This window comes from Ambystoma mexicanum, chromosome 4q, assembly GCF_040938575.1.
Source record: "Ambystoma mexicanum isolate Mex_15411 chromosome 4q, UKY_AmexF1_1, whole genome shotgun sequence".
In the NCBI taxonomy this organism is placed as follows: domain Eukaryota; kingdom Metazoa; phylum Chordata; class Amphibia; order Caudata; family Ambystomatidae; genus Ambystoma; species Ambystoma mexicanum.
In genome coordinates, this window is record NC_090928.1 from 1,245,804,905 (window position 1) to 1,245,817,762 (window position 12,858).

Below are 12,858 nucleotides of genomic sequence, written 5' to 3' on the forward strand. Positions count from 1 at the left end.
TGTCAACTAAGCTGATGTGCGAAGGATTTGAGATTCTTTTAATCCTGCTATCCAGAGAGGTGGCAAGGCCCTCGGCAGGTCTAATGACATTGGTGAAGCGGGGTGGTCCGTGTACCATTCTGGAGTCAAGAAATCTTAATCCCCAAATAGTGACCTTGTCTTGGGAGATGGAGGGTCAAGACCTGTTGCTACTAATCATAATCAATTTGTATTGGAATCCTGTCGGGATGGGGGAGGAAGACTGTGTGGGGGCAGTCACTAATATGATAGATGATTTGCGAGTAAGAATGAATGACCCTCATATAATGTAATGTGGAGATCTTAACATAAAATGTTTGGATAAAGCAGGAATAAAGCTGCCCAAGAGGTTCCTGAGTACAAAAGTGTCCCTCTGGATTTCAGAACTCAGAGCGAGATGTGGGTATGGTGAACGGTCAATTAAGAGGGGACATTCCAGGAAAGGTGACATGGTCTCTAGGAAACCAGATGGCACATCTGGATTACTATATTGTCAGGGGGCCCGACTAGATGGCTGAGCACTCTAGAAATTAAACCGATGACCGATGGTGATCACCTCCTGATCCTGAACGGGATATTCTTGGCCCTTGCTCGACAACAGATGCAAAACACACGAGTCCAACAGTAGGGGGTTAGAATATTCAAGTACATGGTCTTCACAGTAAAATCTCATACCGGGGGAAAACAGGAATTTAAGAGGCTGTATTATCCGAGCCAGAAAGTAAGAGAGATAAAGAAAATCCTGTGAGCTGATCTACAGTGCATAGACCGCTCCAATGAAGGGGACAAAATGGCTATAAAAAGGAAAAGACCACAATATAGAAATTGGCTACTAGAGCCCAGCGCTTCCAAGAAGATGCGGAAACTATAATGAAAATTCTGTCGAAGAGATTTATGGAAGCTGCTTAATAACAATGCCACATTCCAGTTGGCTACTATGGTCCCTGCAGTACCGGAAAGGGTATGGATTAACTACTTCACTGATCACTTTAATGACGCCGGTTATGGGTCTACACTCCATACAAGAAATTGCTGCGACTGCATGTACATTAAATTTGATAGGGAATATATACGGATCTTAATAAAAAGGTTGAATCCATCAAGAGCCGCGGGCCTGAATAATAGCACTCTAATAGAGAATCCAGAGGATTGGGCAGAATTCTGCCGGTTTCTTTTCAATCAGATTTTAATGGCCAGGAAAATTCCACTGTCATGAAGCAAGGCACTAATCGTCTTAATATACAAGAAGGGTGATGGGGATGACCCCAAAAATGACAGACCCATTGCCTGCCTAGTCACCCTGGGGAAGATCTTTGCCTCAATCCTTTTGAAACATCTAAATAAATGGGTGCGTGACTCAGGACTCTGATATAAGACAAGCAGGGTTTGTCCTAGGGGTAGGGACCAGTCTAAAAAACCAATCAGAATGTCTATTTTGCTATTTTAGATCTGGGGCAAGCCTTCGACCGCATCCACAGAGGCAAACTCTCTGGGATAAACTGTTGTATAGGGTATGCCCTCCAAACCTTATGGAGGCAATTGGGACACTCTATTATGCTACCTCAATTCAAGTAAGACTGTCCGCCAACTAAGTCAATATATAGCTTTTAGGAACTAAAGCAAGGTTACCCTTTGGCGTCTTCGATCTGTACTTATCTGATATGGCATCTTGCCAAGAAGGGGTTAAAGCATTTCCCCATCCAAGTTGTATAATCAACCTAACCCGTGGATGATGTATGCCGATGATTTGGTGGTCATCGATCTAACACCGATAGTCCGACAAAGGAGACTGACTCAGCTAGAGAGCTACTTTTAGTCAAACGAATTAAGAAGTAATGTGCAAAAAATCAAAATTCTGGTGCCTGCGGGAAACTGAAACCGAAATTCACCTCGATTAATGCGCTCCAATAAGAGTGTGTGTAGATTCAATAACATACTTGGGAGTCTTAATTGTAACGTGAATGAAAAATTGTGGATGGATGAACTTAGATTCAAGTGTGTAAGGCTGGCCGATCAGACAAAGGCGTTACAGAGCAGATTTGGTACATTTATGATGGTCCCAATAATAACCTTTTATAAGCAAAAGTTTACTTCGACTAGTTTGTATGGAGGTGAAATGCCCCAGAATATGCCTACAGGGTTCTGGCTGGTGTTGGAGGGTCTATTCTGGAAGCGGGTCTTGGGCCTCCCTAAATCCATACCGATCTGTCTGATTAGGTTTGAACTGGTCCTACAGTCCTTGAACTCAATGATGAGATGGAGATCTCTGAGCTTATACTGGAAATGTATAGAGGACCGCAATCCGCTCCCCTTTGATCTACTAAAAGCTACTGAGACTAGCAAGGAGTGGAGAGAGAACAGGATTGTGGACCCCTGGAAATTGAGATGCAGAGAATGACTGGAATCCCTTGGTGTCACCGAATAGGTACTTCGGAGTAATCAGATTAAAGCCAAGACCCAAATACAACACGTGTATTGGATTAATCTATTGAGAAAAGAAGCACTTACAGACTACTGTTTTGATTTGCGCCCTGGAAAAAAGATTGAGAAATCAACTCCCTAGATATTTGGTGAAATTCCTGAGCTGCAAATATAGGAATGTCTTCATGAGGTGGAGACTTAATATCCTCCCTACGCGGGAAGTCCTTGGTGCTAGGAGGCAACTTGAGGGCATTACACCCTCCTGTATATTCTGCAGGAGAGGTGACAGGGTGGAGACGACTAAACATCTGTTAACAGAATGTGGAGACTTGACCACTGTAAGAAGGAAATATGTGAGAGTTGATGTTGCGATGGAAGACCCCAACAATGGATGAGTGGTGGCAAATGTTCATAATTGGGGGGAAATAATGCAATGATTGTGGCAGAATGACATTTCTGGAAGAAATATTGAACTTGTAATTTGTAGGATAAAATTGCGTGGGGATTATTTTAAAGGGGCGATGGGAAGGGAACAAAGAAAGATGTTATGTTTTTAAGATTTTTTTTTACTGGGGAATGGGAATTCATGAGATGTAATTGGAAAGCTTTGTAATAAACCAAATATATGAATAAAATAAAACAAATAAAAAAATACCTTATTGCCCTTGCACGTGGCTGTGGAAGCCCCAATCTTACACGCCTGGGAGAAGACGTTTCAATCACTGCGGTGGACTGAGCCCTGCCCATGAACTAGCATGTATTCACAAAGTACTTGGTGGTTTAAGCCGCAATCGACAGCCTTAAGACGACACCCCGCCCTGACAGGGAAAGTAACGAGCAGGACGCTTGGTGTTGCAAAGTATTCACCTCTGGCATCCTTTCCTTGATTACACTAATAGATGCAGCTTGCGCCTTGCCCAACATTTCTTTTGGCCTCTGGTCTGTGGTGTCAGAAGTGGCTACGAATCACCCAGTGGGACGTATGAGGCAGGACTTCAATTCTCTAGTGCAGGATGCTAGTGAGGCAGTATGGGAGGCCTTGACTCGTTCAACTGTGTAGCGCATTTTATGGCCATGGATATGGTCATCAGGAGGCACTCCTGGAAGGGTATCTCGGAGTTCGCTCCAGTTGTGCAAGCAAAGCTCATGAGCTTGCCCTATGATGGTCACCATCTATTTGGGGACATGGCTGATGACGTCCTTCAAATGTTTCAATCATCCAAAGCCACAACAAAGTCCCTCGGATTAGCTGTTAGGCAGCCCTTTGTTTCCAAACCAAGAGCAAGGGAATTGCAACCCTTTTCCTCTTATGACTACTGTGACAGTGGTTCGGCGTCTTGAGAGAGGGTTCATTGTTGGGAAAGCTTTTCTTTTTGCTGCTTTGGTTCCTAAGACTTCAATTTGCCACCTTTTTCTTCTTGCTTTGTTTTGACTCCAGTCCTGACTTTTTGGAGTTAAGTAAAACCTTGTGCTTGACAACCCGAGGAAGACTCCTGCAGCTAACCAGCACCAACTCCAGTGAAGTCCCAGCGAAGCCCTGCTACTCTGCCTAATCTGAAGACCCTTGTTGGTGCTTCGATGTTTGGACCGTTGTGAAAAACAAGTCCTGACTACTACTCGAAGATCTGTGCTTCTGGAAGTGTCCCAGGACCAACCGATCGACTGACCAGCTCTCTCCTGGGATACCTCGATGCAGCACTCAGCATTCCGAGTAAATCCTTGGAACTTGGAGGATCTTTAACTTGTACCAAAAGACACATGCTGCTGCATTTTCGGCCTTCTTGCATTAACGGAAGTCGTTCAGGGACATGCTCCTTGGTTTGTCCATTGAAGAAAGCTTTTTGAACATCTGGCATTGTCCAATCGCATAGTAAACCCTCCGGAAAAGTGTAACTTTGAAACTGATAACATTATGACATAAGGCCCCAAACCATCTTAGGGCTGGACTTGGGTGTTAGCGATTCTACAGAACTTTATGTATCTGGCTATTTACCATTTTGCACTGATTGAATCAAATGCTTTCTATCTTCTCATAAGAGTTTGTATCTGTTTTATAGTAAGTGTGCGACAATATTTGCATACAGATTTCATTTGTGTAGTGTCTATTTTAAAGACCCAGTAAATCATTGTATGTTTGTGCTTAACTGTCCAAGTGGAATTATTGGTGGTGATCTGTGTGGACACATTGTAGCCCCAGACCACTCTCGCACCTCTCCAGCCCCCAAGCCCTGCAGCTCTTCTACCTACCTTGATTGGGTTTGGCTCAACTTCAGCATAATAAATTGGACTCTCGAAATCCCCCCCCCCCCCCCCCCCCGGTTGATTTTGGAAATCCATCTTAACATCAACTGTGGGCACAGTTGCATTCTGGAAGGGTTAGGGCACTCACCTCACCTGTTGGACCTTACGTTGAGCAGACCTTGGTGTCCAACAGAAGCCCTAGAACACAATAATTTGCTAGAGGTAGGGGCAATCAGGCCTGCCATGGTGGCCCTACTCTACTCTCCTCGGGGCGGGCAAGTGAGTGCTGGTCCTTATGGACAAAACCGTGGCCATGCATTACCTCAAGAAAGGTGGTGGTGTTTGGGTTTGCCTATGTGCACAGAAGTAATGCGACTGTGGTTTTACACTCTGGAGAATGGCTGACAGCAGCCCATCTAGTGGGAACAGAGAACCGCATAGGTGATGCCTTTAGCAGGCTGACTTCAACTTTCCATGAGTGGGATCTCTACCAGGAAGTGGAGGAGTTTTTGTGGGGATTAAGTCATCCGTTTTTGCCATACCAGCTAGTGTTTTTCTGTGCGATTGAAATAGTGTTGATGTTCCTTATGGGTGCTCTGTTAGAGCCCTTGCATTCGTGTTCTTAGATTGCTCACCATTAAGGTGATTTTCCTGATTATATCACTTCTGCAAGATGTGTGTGTGCGCGCGCCAGGCATTGTGTTATACCTCCCTATTTGATTTTCTGCAGAGCGAAGGTGACGTTGAGCGTGAGACCTTCCTTCTTCCCAAGGTGGTCTCAGACTTCCCTCTCTCTCAAAAGATACAACTTCAGTGTTTTTTTCTCTGCCTTATTCTGCCAAGGCAGTGTAGTGATCCCATCGGCTGAACCCGGTGCTACTACTACATCTCTCGGATATGGTACGTGAGAAATGATGACCAGCTTTTTGTGGGTTTTGCTGGTTGCCTGGGTGGTGGGGCTGTGACCAAACCCCAGGCCCTGCCGTAGTGGATCATTCTCTTCATCTCTGAATGCTTTGATCTAGCTGACAAAGATGTGATTGACTGCCCCAGATCTCCTTTTACCAGAGGTCTGACCATTTCCTCTTCCCTACAGAAGTGGGTCCCTGTCTTGTACTTTTGTCAAGTGGCTACACAGGCTTTTCTGCACTGCACACATTTGTCAAACATTACTCCTTGGATGCCCTTTTGGGGTAGTTTACCCACTTTGGCATTACAGTCCTTGAGAATTTTCTAGGTTTAGGTAATGTCCTCTTGCTCTCCTCCAGACTCACAGACTGGTAATGCACTCTTTCGGAGATGAGGAATTAGTTAGAAGAAGGAGTCCATTAGAAGAACATATTACTTGTCTCTTGGTGATGTTATTCCTGATGATTTTCCTCCTGCGGTTTCTTCTTCGCCCTCCAAGTCTGCTCCTCTTGGCTGATGGCTAGTAAACCTTGATAGGTTCTGTGGCCCCTTGGCAACAGAGTGATAGGAAAAAAGTCTGAAGTAAGGTCATAGAGTGCTACGTCTTGATATATACTGCCCCAACATCATGTGCGGCACAAGGCATGTAGAGGCATCGAGCTGAGCCAAGGGTATGTCGCGTTGTTCCCTCTGGTGTTGAAAAGGTTTCTGAAAATCAACTGTGCTACGGATAAAGTATTGTAGATGCAGAAACTGTGGGAGATATATCCATCAGAATTAATATTATCGGGAGTTAAGTAATTTGCTCATTGATTACTATATCTCATGAATGTTCAATCCTGTCACAAAGCAATCGCAGAGTTGTTGGATACTATGTATCGCAGAATGCTATTTTATAGAAGGCAAGGAAGTGCTTGAGGAATGTTGAAATATCTAAAAGAACAAGAAATATACATGGGAGGGATAAAACTCCATACAGTATCGTAACTGAGAGTCTGGGGTGGCTTTTGTCTCAGTTGTAACAAAATTGGTTCATGCAAGTACTTGTTAAACAATTTTTAGCATTATTAATTGTAATTAGTTATTTGTAAAGCACTTATACACAAGTGAAGTGCTTCTGAATGGAATTTGCTACCAATTATGTGTTGCTCTTCTGTAGTGATTTTATTTAACATTGTATTGATTTTATTTAACATTGTATGTCCGCGTACCCTAGTGTTCAGATAATTTCTGTTAAGATGGATTTCCAAAATCAACCCTGGTGGGGTGATTTTGGGAGACTACCCGATTTATGGTAAATGGGGAGGATACTGGGGGGTTAGCCAAAACAGATCAAGGTAAGGTAGCTGAGCAGTCGAGGCTTAATCTCAGAAAAAGAGTATGCGTGGTCTAGGGCTACAATGAGTCTACACAGATCAACACCATTCATTAAGGTTATACACTAAGCATATAAAAATCGCAGGCAATTATTGTCACACAAAACCTTATAAAACCTGTATACATATTCACCATTAGGAGAATAGAATTGCATATGAATCAATTAGCAGTGCAATACAGTCTAGTATTACGATAGAAGGAAAATGGGCAGAACTCTTCCGATTCAACACAAGGACAGCTTCACTTAATGTTAATAAGTCCAACCCTAAGATCGTTTCGGGCCTTGTGCCCAAAAGTTCCCAGTTCCAAAGTATAACTTATTCAAGTAAGTTTACATAAAATGAATGCACTGGGCTGTGATGTTGATCATAGAAAATGTCAAGTTAGATAAAAATTCAGGTTAGTACTCCACTCAATCCAACACACTAGGATTGTCTAGGGAAGGATCCTCAGCCCAGATTCCACCACCAAAGATCAGGTCAGGACTGTATGCCCTATGGGAGACAGGGAGAGAAATCAGCCGGTATGTACACGTACTCCCTGGCTTGGGAGTTTCCGGATTCCTCTTGTGTAGGTTCCAGACTTCATTATAGATTTATTTATTCTGTTCTTGTTCCTACTGCGAGGGTCGTGTAGACAGCAGAACATGTTTGTTTCATGGGATTTTAGTTTCAGTTGGTTGCAGTGCACTGCAATCTGTTTGGACAGCTTCCAGTTGACAACCCAAACAAAGACAAAGGACGACTTCTGCGGGAGAGGCAGCCTCAGGGACACGAAAACGAGATCCAGCGAAGGTCATAACGATCAGGCAGTGATCTATCATACAGCCGTGAACACAGGAGCATCTCCAGCATAGGTTCCCTTTTAGTGAGACGGCTGGAAATGTAGGATCAGGTGGTTTGTGGCAGAAGCTGGTGATATGCAAATTTCCACAGCTCTGCCTGGAACAGAGACGGCTGCAGTGAGGTAGCCCAGGAGGGAGCTGGTCAGTTCACCAGTTGGTCCAGAGACACTTCCCAAGGCTCAGCAAGCAAGCACGATCTTGATGCAGGGTTCAAGACTGGTTGTTCCCACCGGTCCAGGGGTCGAAGCACAACAATGACCTTCTTGAGATCAGGGCAGAGGAGCAGGGCATCACTGTGACAACACTGGAATTGTTGCTGGTCAGCTGCAGAGGTCGTCACTGGGCTGCTTTTCTTCATCATTGAAGACTTGGCTACAACAGTGATCTGGTGAACAGTTGCAGGAGCCCTCCTTTTATCCAGGAATCAGGATAGGAGCAAGTCTAAGCCCACCAATGGTAAGGGTCTGCACCATTCAAACAGCCAAGGGTTGTCAAGTCACTCCTGCCCATCGACAGACATGCAGGCACCAAAGGATGTGGATTAGGACTAGACAGTTCCAGACCCTTCCTCTAGCTCTCGCACTCAAAGCCCCTCTGCCAGCGAAAGCCACATCTTTCCCCAGGAAAGGGATTTCAATATAAGGCATTGCCTGACCTGAGAAGGCAGGAAGAAGGCCAAAGAACAATATGGGCAAAAAACAAGCGATAAAGCTCTTTGCACAGCCATCTTGGGGTTGGGGGGGTGCTAGCCACCTTTTGGTAGCTATTCACAGTAAATGCATAAGTGCATTAGTAAAATAGCGCAAGAACTGTCAAAATCATACTGCTGCTGCGACCATTGTCAAAGTAACCAAACAGATATTCGGTACAAGGTTTTACAAGTATGCAAACTGTACTTCCCTGCAAGCTGATTTGTGCAATTGTAAAAATACAAGAATAAGCAAGACAATAGGGCCGGATTTACAAAAGTGTTTTCAATGGGACTTTCCCATGTTAAAACATTTGGTAAATGAGACCCAATCAGTACTGACCATCTTGGGGAGAAGTCAGTTTTCCCAAAAGAATGAGCAAAACAGGCAAGGGAAGTAAAGTGACCTCGAAAAAAAAACAGGGTTCAAAGCTAGCAAAAAGTATTGGGGTCCCAAAAGAAACGTATGGAGGGAAAAGTGCAAAAGGAAAAACGTACCTAACAATAGCAAACATTGAAACTGTAAACATAGACATTAATGAGTGCTCTCTAGTTTTTTTTAAGCTCCTTTTGTACGTGTAAACCAATTAGTGGGAGTTAAATGTTTGTTTTCCTCGCAAGCACTGGGTTATTTCAGTGTTGCAGTTCGTTTATATATTGGAGCCTTAATGAAATGCCAGGTCTTTTGCACAGATATATCAGTTGTTTGTACACGATTATTGAAGTAAGTTATCACCTTGTTAACTTGTCTCATGTTCTCATGATGTTAACTTGTTGCCGTCCTAGGTGGTATCGGAGCCGCTCCTTCCAGATGCTGTGGCATATTTCTTCACCATGGTACTGAAAGGGTTAAAACAGCACACGGGACATTCTGTTTACATTGATGCACTTGTTCAGCTTGGTTTCCAGATATACGAAGCTCTGGTAAGTCGCCTTCGTGAAAGCATATAATGAAGTTACAGGTATTTCATTGGAAGTTAAATACCTCTCCACGTGTGGTGTCCTCCAGTGCTCTATCCTCTCGCCTTGGCTCTGTAACATCTACCTCATTCAACTGGCTCTCCTCCTTCTCCCCATCTTCTAATGTTATGCTGATGGCACACAGCACTTCTTCAAACTCTATTGCACCTTCCATCATCCCTGACTACTTTTCTGCCATCCAGGCCTGGTGCACTTCCAATGATCTCTGCCTCAATGACTGCAAAACCGAGATCCATCCCATTGGGACCCCTGCCCCTGACTTCTTCCCTTCACTCTGGCCTTCCTCTCTTTCTTTCCGCCCCCACACTCAGGACACTGCCAAGAAGTCCCACTTTCAGCTCTTCCTTCTCAAAGGGATTCTACCTTTTCTCACCTTCCCCCAGTTACTCAAACCCCGGTTCTCTCTAGGTTTCACTATTACAATAGCCGCCTCCTTCCACTCTACGACCTCTCCAGCTAATCCAGAATAGGGCAGTGAGGAAGAGAGGAGAGAAAAACTCTTGGATTGATCATATGTTCTTATTTGCTGATTTAGGCAAAATGTGATTCATTAACCAGGGGAGATGCCCCTAGGGAGCAATCACTTCCCCATTAATCTCACCATACACAAGCTTTTGGGCACCTACTTCCTCAAGCCTTCCTTAGCCTTTACTACAGTAGCCGGGGGGGGGGGCTTTGAGGGGTCCTTGAGGTGGAATAGGAAGGCATGCAGATCTTTCATGACTATATGAGGAAAAGAACTGGATATTGTGTTAGAAGCAGGGGAAAAACGAAATGCTAGCAACTATACCAGCAAGCTGCAAACATGCATAAAGTTACTCTCTGCTAGGAGGCAAATCCAGGGGCGTTCCTTCCACCCAAATAGTTATGAGACGAGTTCAAAAGGCAAAAGCCAGTAGGAGATCTGCCATTGGAGCATGCCAAATAGGGTTTCTTGTAGAAAAGAGAAAATCATAATATACTATAAACACTAATTGAGGCTACTGAGACGTGAAACATTTATTAAGAGAAACCAGGAGATGGTTGGGTCATTGATTGGAAACGATGCTGCCGCATTTTGGTCATTGATGGGGGAGGTGCCATGAAATAAAAACTCCAAATAGCAGGGGATTGTCGGATCAATGCGCAGGCCTGAACAATACATACAGGAAAAGTATTTTCCCGAAAATGAAGTTGCATATGACCTAGACTGGGACTTGGAAGAAGTCCTTTCAGTAAAACAAAACATTCTAGAGCTCCATGCCCGGACAACATCCCACCGATAATTATTAAAAACAATTTGAAGATTTGGGCCCCTCCCCTCTAGGACTTATTTAAACATATTGGCCTTACCCATAAGGCCACAGACACAGGGGAACAATCTCTGGTTATCCCCATTTTTAAGAAGGGGTATAAACTTAATCCTAGGATTTTTTAGACCATATGCACTTCTGGATTCGTCTATTAAAAGTTTTGGAACTCGGTTGTTAAAAGAACTCAAATCTCTGATTACAAAACGTAAATTTCTATCGGAATTCCAAATTTGGTTCCGCGCTAGGATGGTTACTACTCTAAAATGCCTCTGTTATGGCCCATATGCGAGCCGCAGTTTAAAAAAAAAAAACCCGGTAGGCACAGGCTACATGGCATCTATCGATATGTCAAACGCATCTGATACAGTTAGTAGGGGACGACTTTGGGCTAATCTCACGGCGGTAGGCGTTCCTGCAAATCTGGTGCAGCTGTCTGCACTGCTGCTCACGGTGAGAGTGAGGTTGGACAGGCAGGGGGCCACGATGGCTCCCAGCATTGACATTTGTTGGGTTAAGGCAGGGTTACGTGGTGGCCCCCACCCTGTGCAATCTCTGCACTGCAGAAATGGCAAAAATATGGGAGGAGGGTCTCACACATCCATTGGGGTTTGGCTCAGTGTCTCTTGATTGAATAGCAATTGTGGACGATGGTTCTTTTTCATCTTACCCCAATTGGACTTCAACGGAAACTTACATTGTTCCACTCATAAAACAAACTAAAAGTAAATGGCCAGAAATTGGGAGTTCTAATTTTCTCTACAAAGAAAAGCCCGAAAACTCTAACCTAGTGCCTGGTGGACGACGCCCTTGAGCGTGTAAACTCCCTGACCTTGGGCCATGAGGTCTTAAATACCACGTCAAAACAATGTGGGATACAGCATATTAATGTAAAATATACCCCGTTATTAGCAAAAATGATAAAGAGGGTGCTAGAGGGCCGACCAAGATGGCAGCTCCCCTGTGAGCTCCCGGCTGCCTCCCGCATGAATCCTGTTTAATCGCGGCAATCCTGTGGCAAAACTACTAAATCTGCAAGAATAATATATCCTAGCACGGCATCTCATCCCTGTTGAAAATTCGGAGCGAATCGGACTTGCCTTCCGTGAGAAACTCGCTGCGTAGTGTGGCCTGCACTGCCGAGACCTACGTGGGGCCTGGGAGTCCTGCCCGCCCACCCAAAATCCTTTGTAGACGGACGAGAGCCATCCGCGGGACCTGCCGTGACCACCTCCAGCAGAAAGCGGCGAAGGGGGAATCGCTTGGAGTTGGGGCACCCACAGCCAGCGCTGAGACGGTGGCGGAGCGGGAGGTGCGAGGAGACCCCACAGAAGTACGGAAAACAGGCGAGTTGGCCGCAGCATCCCCACCATCTTGACTCACAGCGTCTCCCCACGCGCCTTGATCTCAGCCCCTCGCACCAGATCCGGGTGCCTCGCCCGCGCCTTGACCAGACGCTCCGACTCCGTAGTCAAGCTCAAGATGGGGTAGCCGGACAAGTATTAGCAAGAATGAAACGGGTCTATGCACAGCTGTGCTTCTTCTCCCTGAAACCTTTGATTCAATTCTGTTTGACGCAAGTGGAACCCACCACACTTTACAGATTAGATATCAATCTAAACGACTTGGGCGACAAAGTGAATTCCATTCAGGGTATTCTCTGGAAAAACACACTGGGGCTAGCAAACTCTGTACCAAACTCGGTGGTCAGACACGAGTTTGGGCTTGTTTCTCTGGCCACCAGAGCTAAATGGAGGAAGATGACTCAATATGCTACATTTCTAAATCCGCCCCTTCATTCACTATATGAAAAGTGGAGCGAAGACCAAATGTGCACCTCAATTACTAAACTAAAGGATTAGATGAACGTCCAGTTGATCGAGTTGGGCTCTTCTACCAACTATTCCAATACGACTGGCCAAAACCCATTGATGAGTTGGCTAAATATACCCTCTATAAGGTATATCCCGGGCTCAATTATAAAAGGGAACTGGTGTCTAAATACATACTCATGTTTCCATGTCCAAAGAATCAGATTTTATACCTCTGCTTTCGGTTAAACCAGCTACTGACATTGGAAAGAGTGAGCA

At 44.8% G+C, this 12,858-nt stretch overlaps 1 protein-coding gene across 1 annotated transcript in view; it reads left to right on the plus strand.

The window, feature by feature from the left end:
- The window catches only part of LOC138468320 (exportin-5-like), a 391,463-nt gene that overhangs the window by 284,053 nt on the left and 94,552 nt on the right, over positions 1-12,858 (plus strand). The window contains exon 7 of the mRNA XM_069608823.1: positions 9,285-9,422. Coding sequence (XP_069464924.1) covers positions 9,285-9,422 — 138 coding nt within the window. The remainder of the gene's footprint in view (positions 1-9,284; positions 9,423-12,858) is intronic.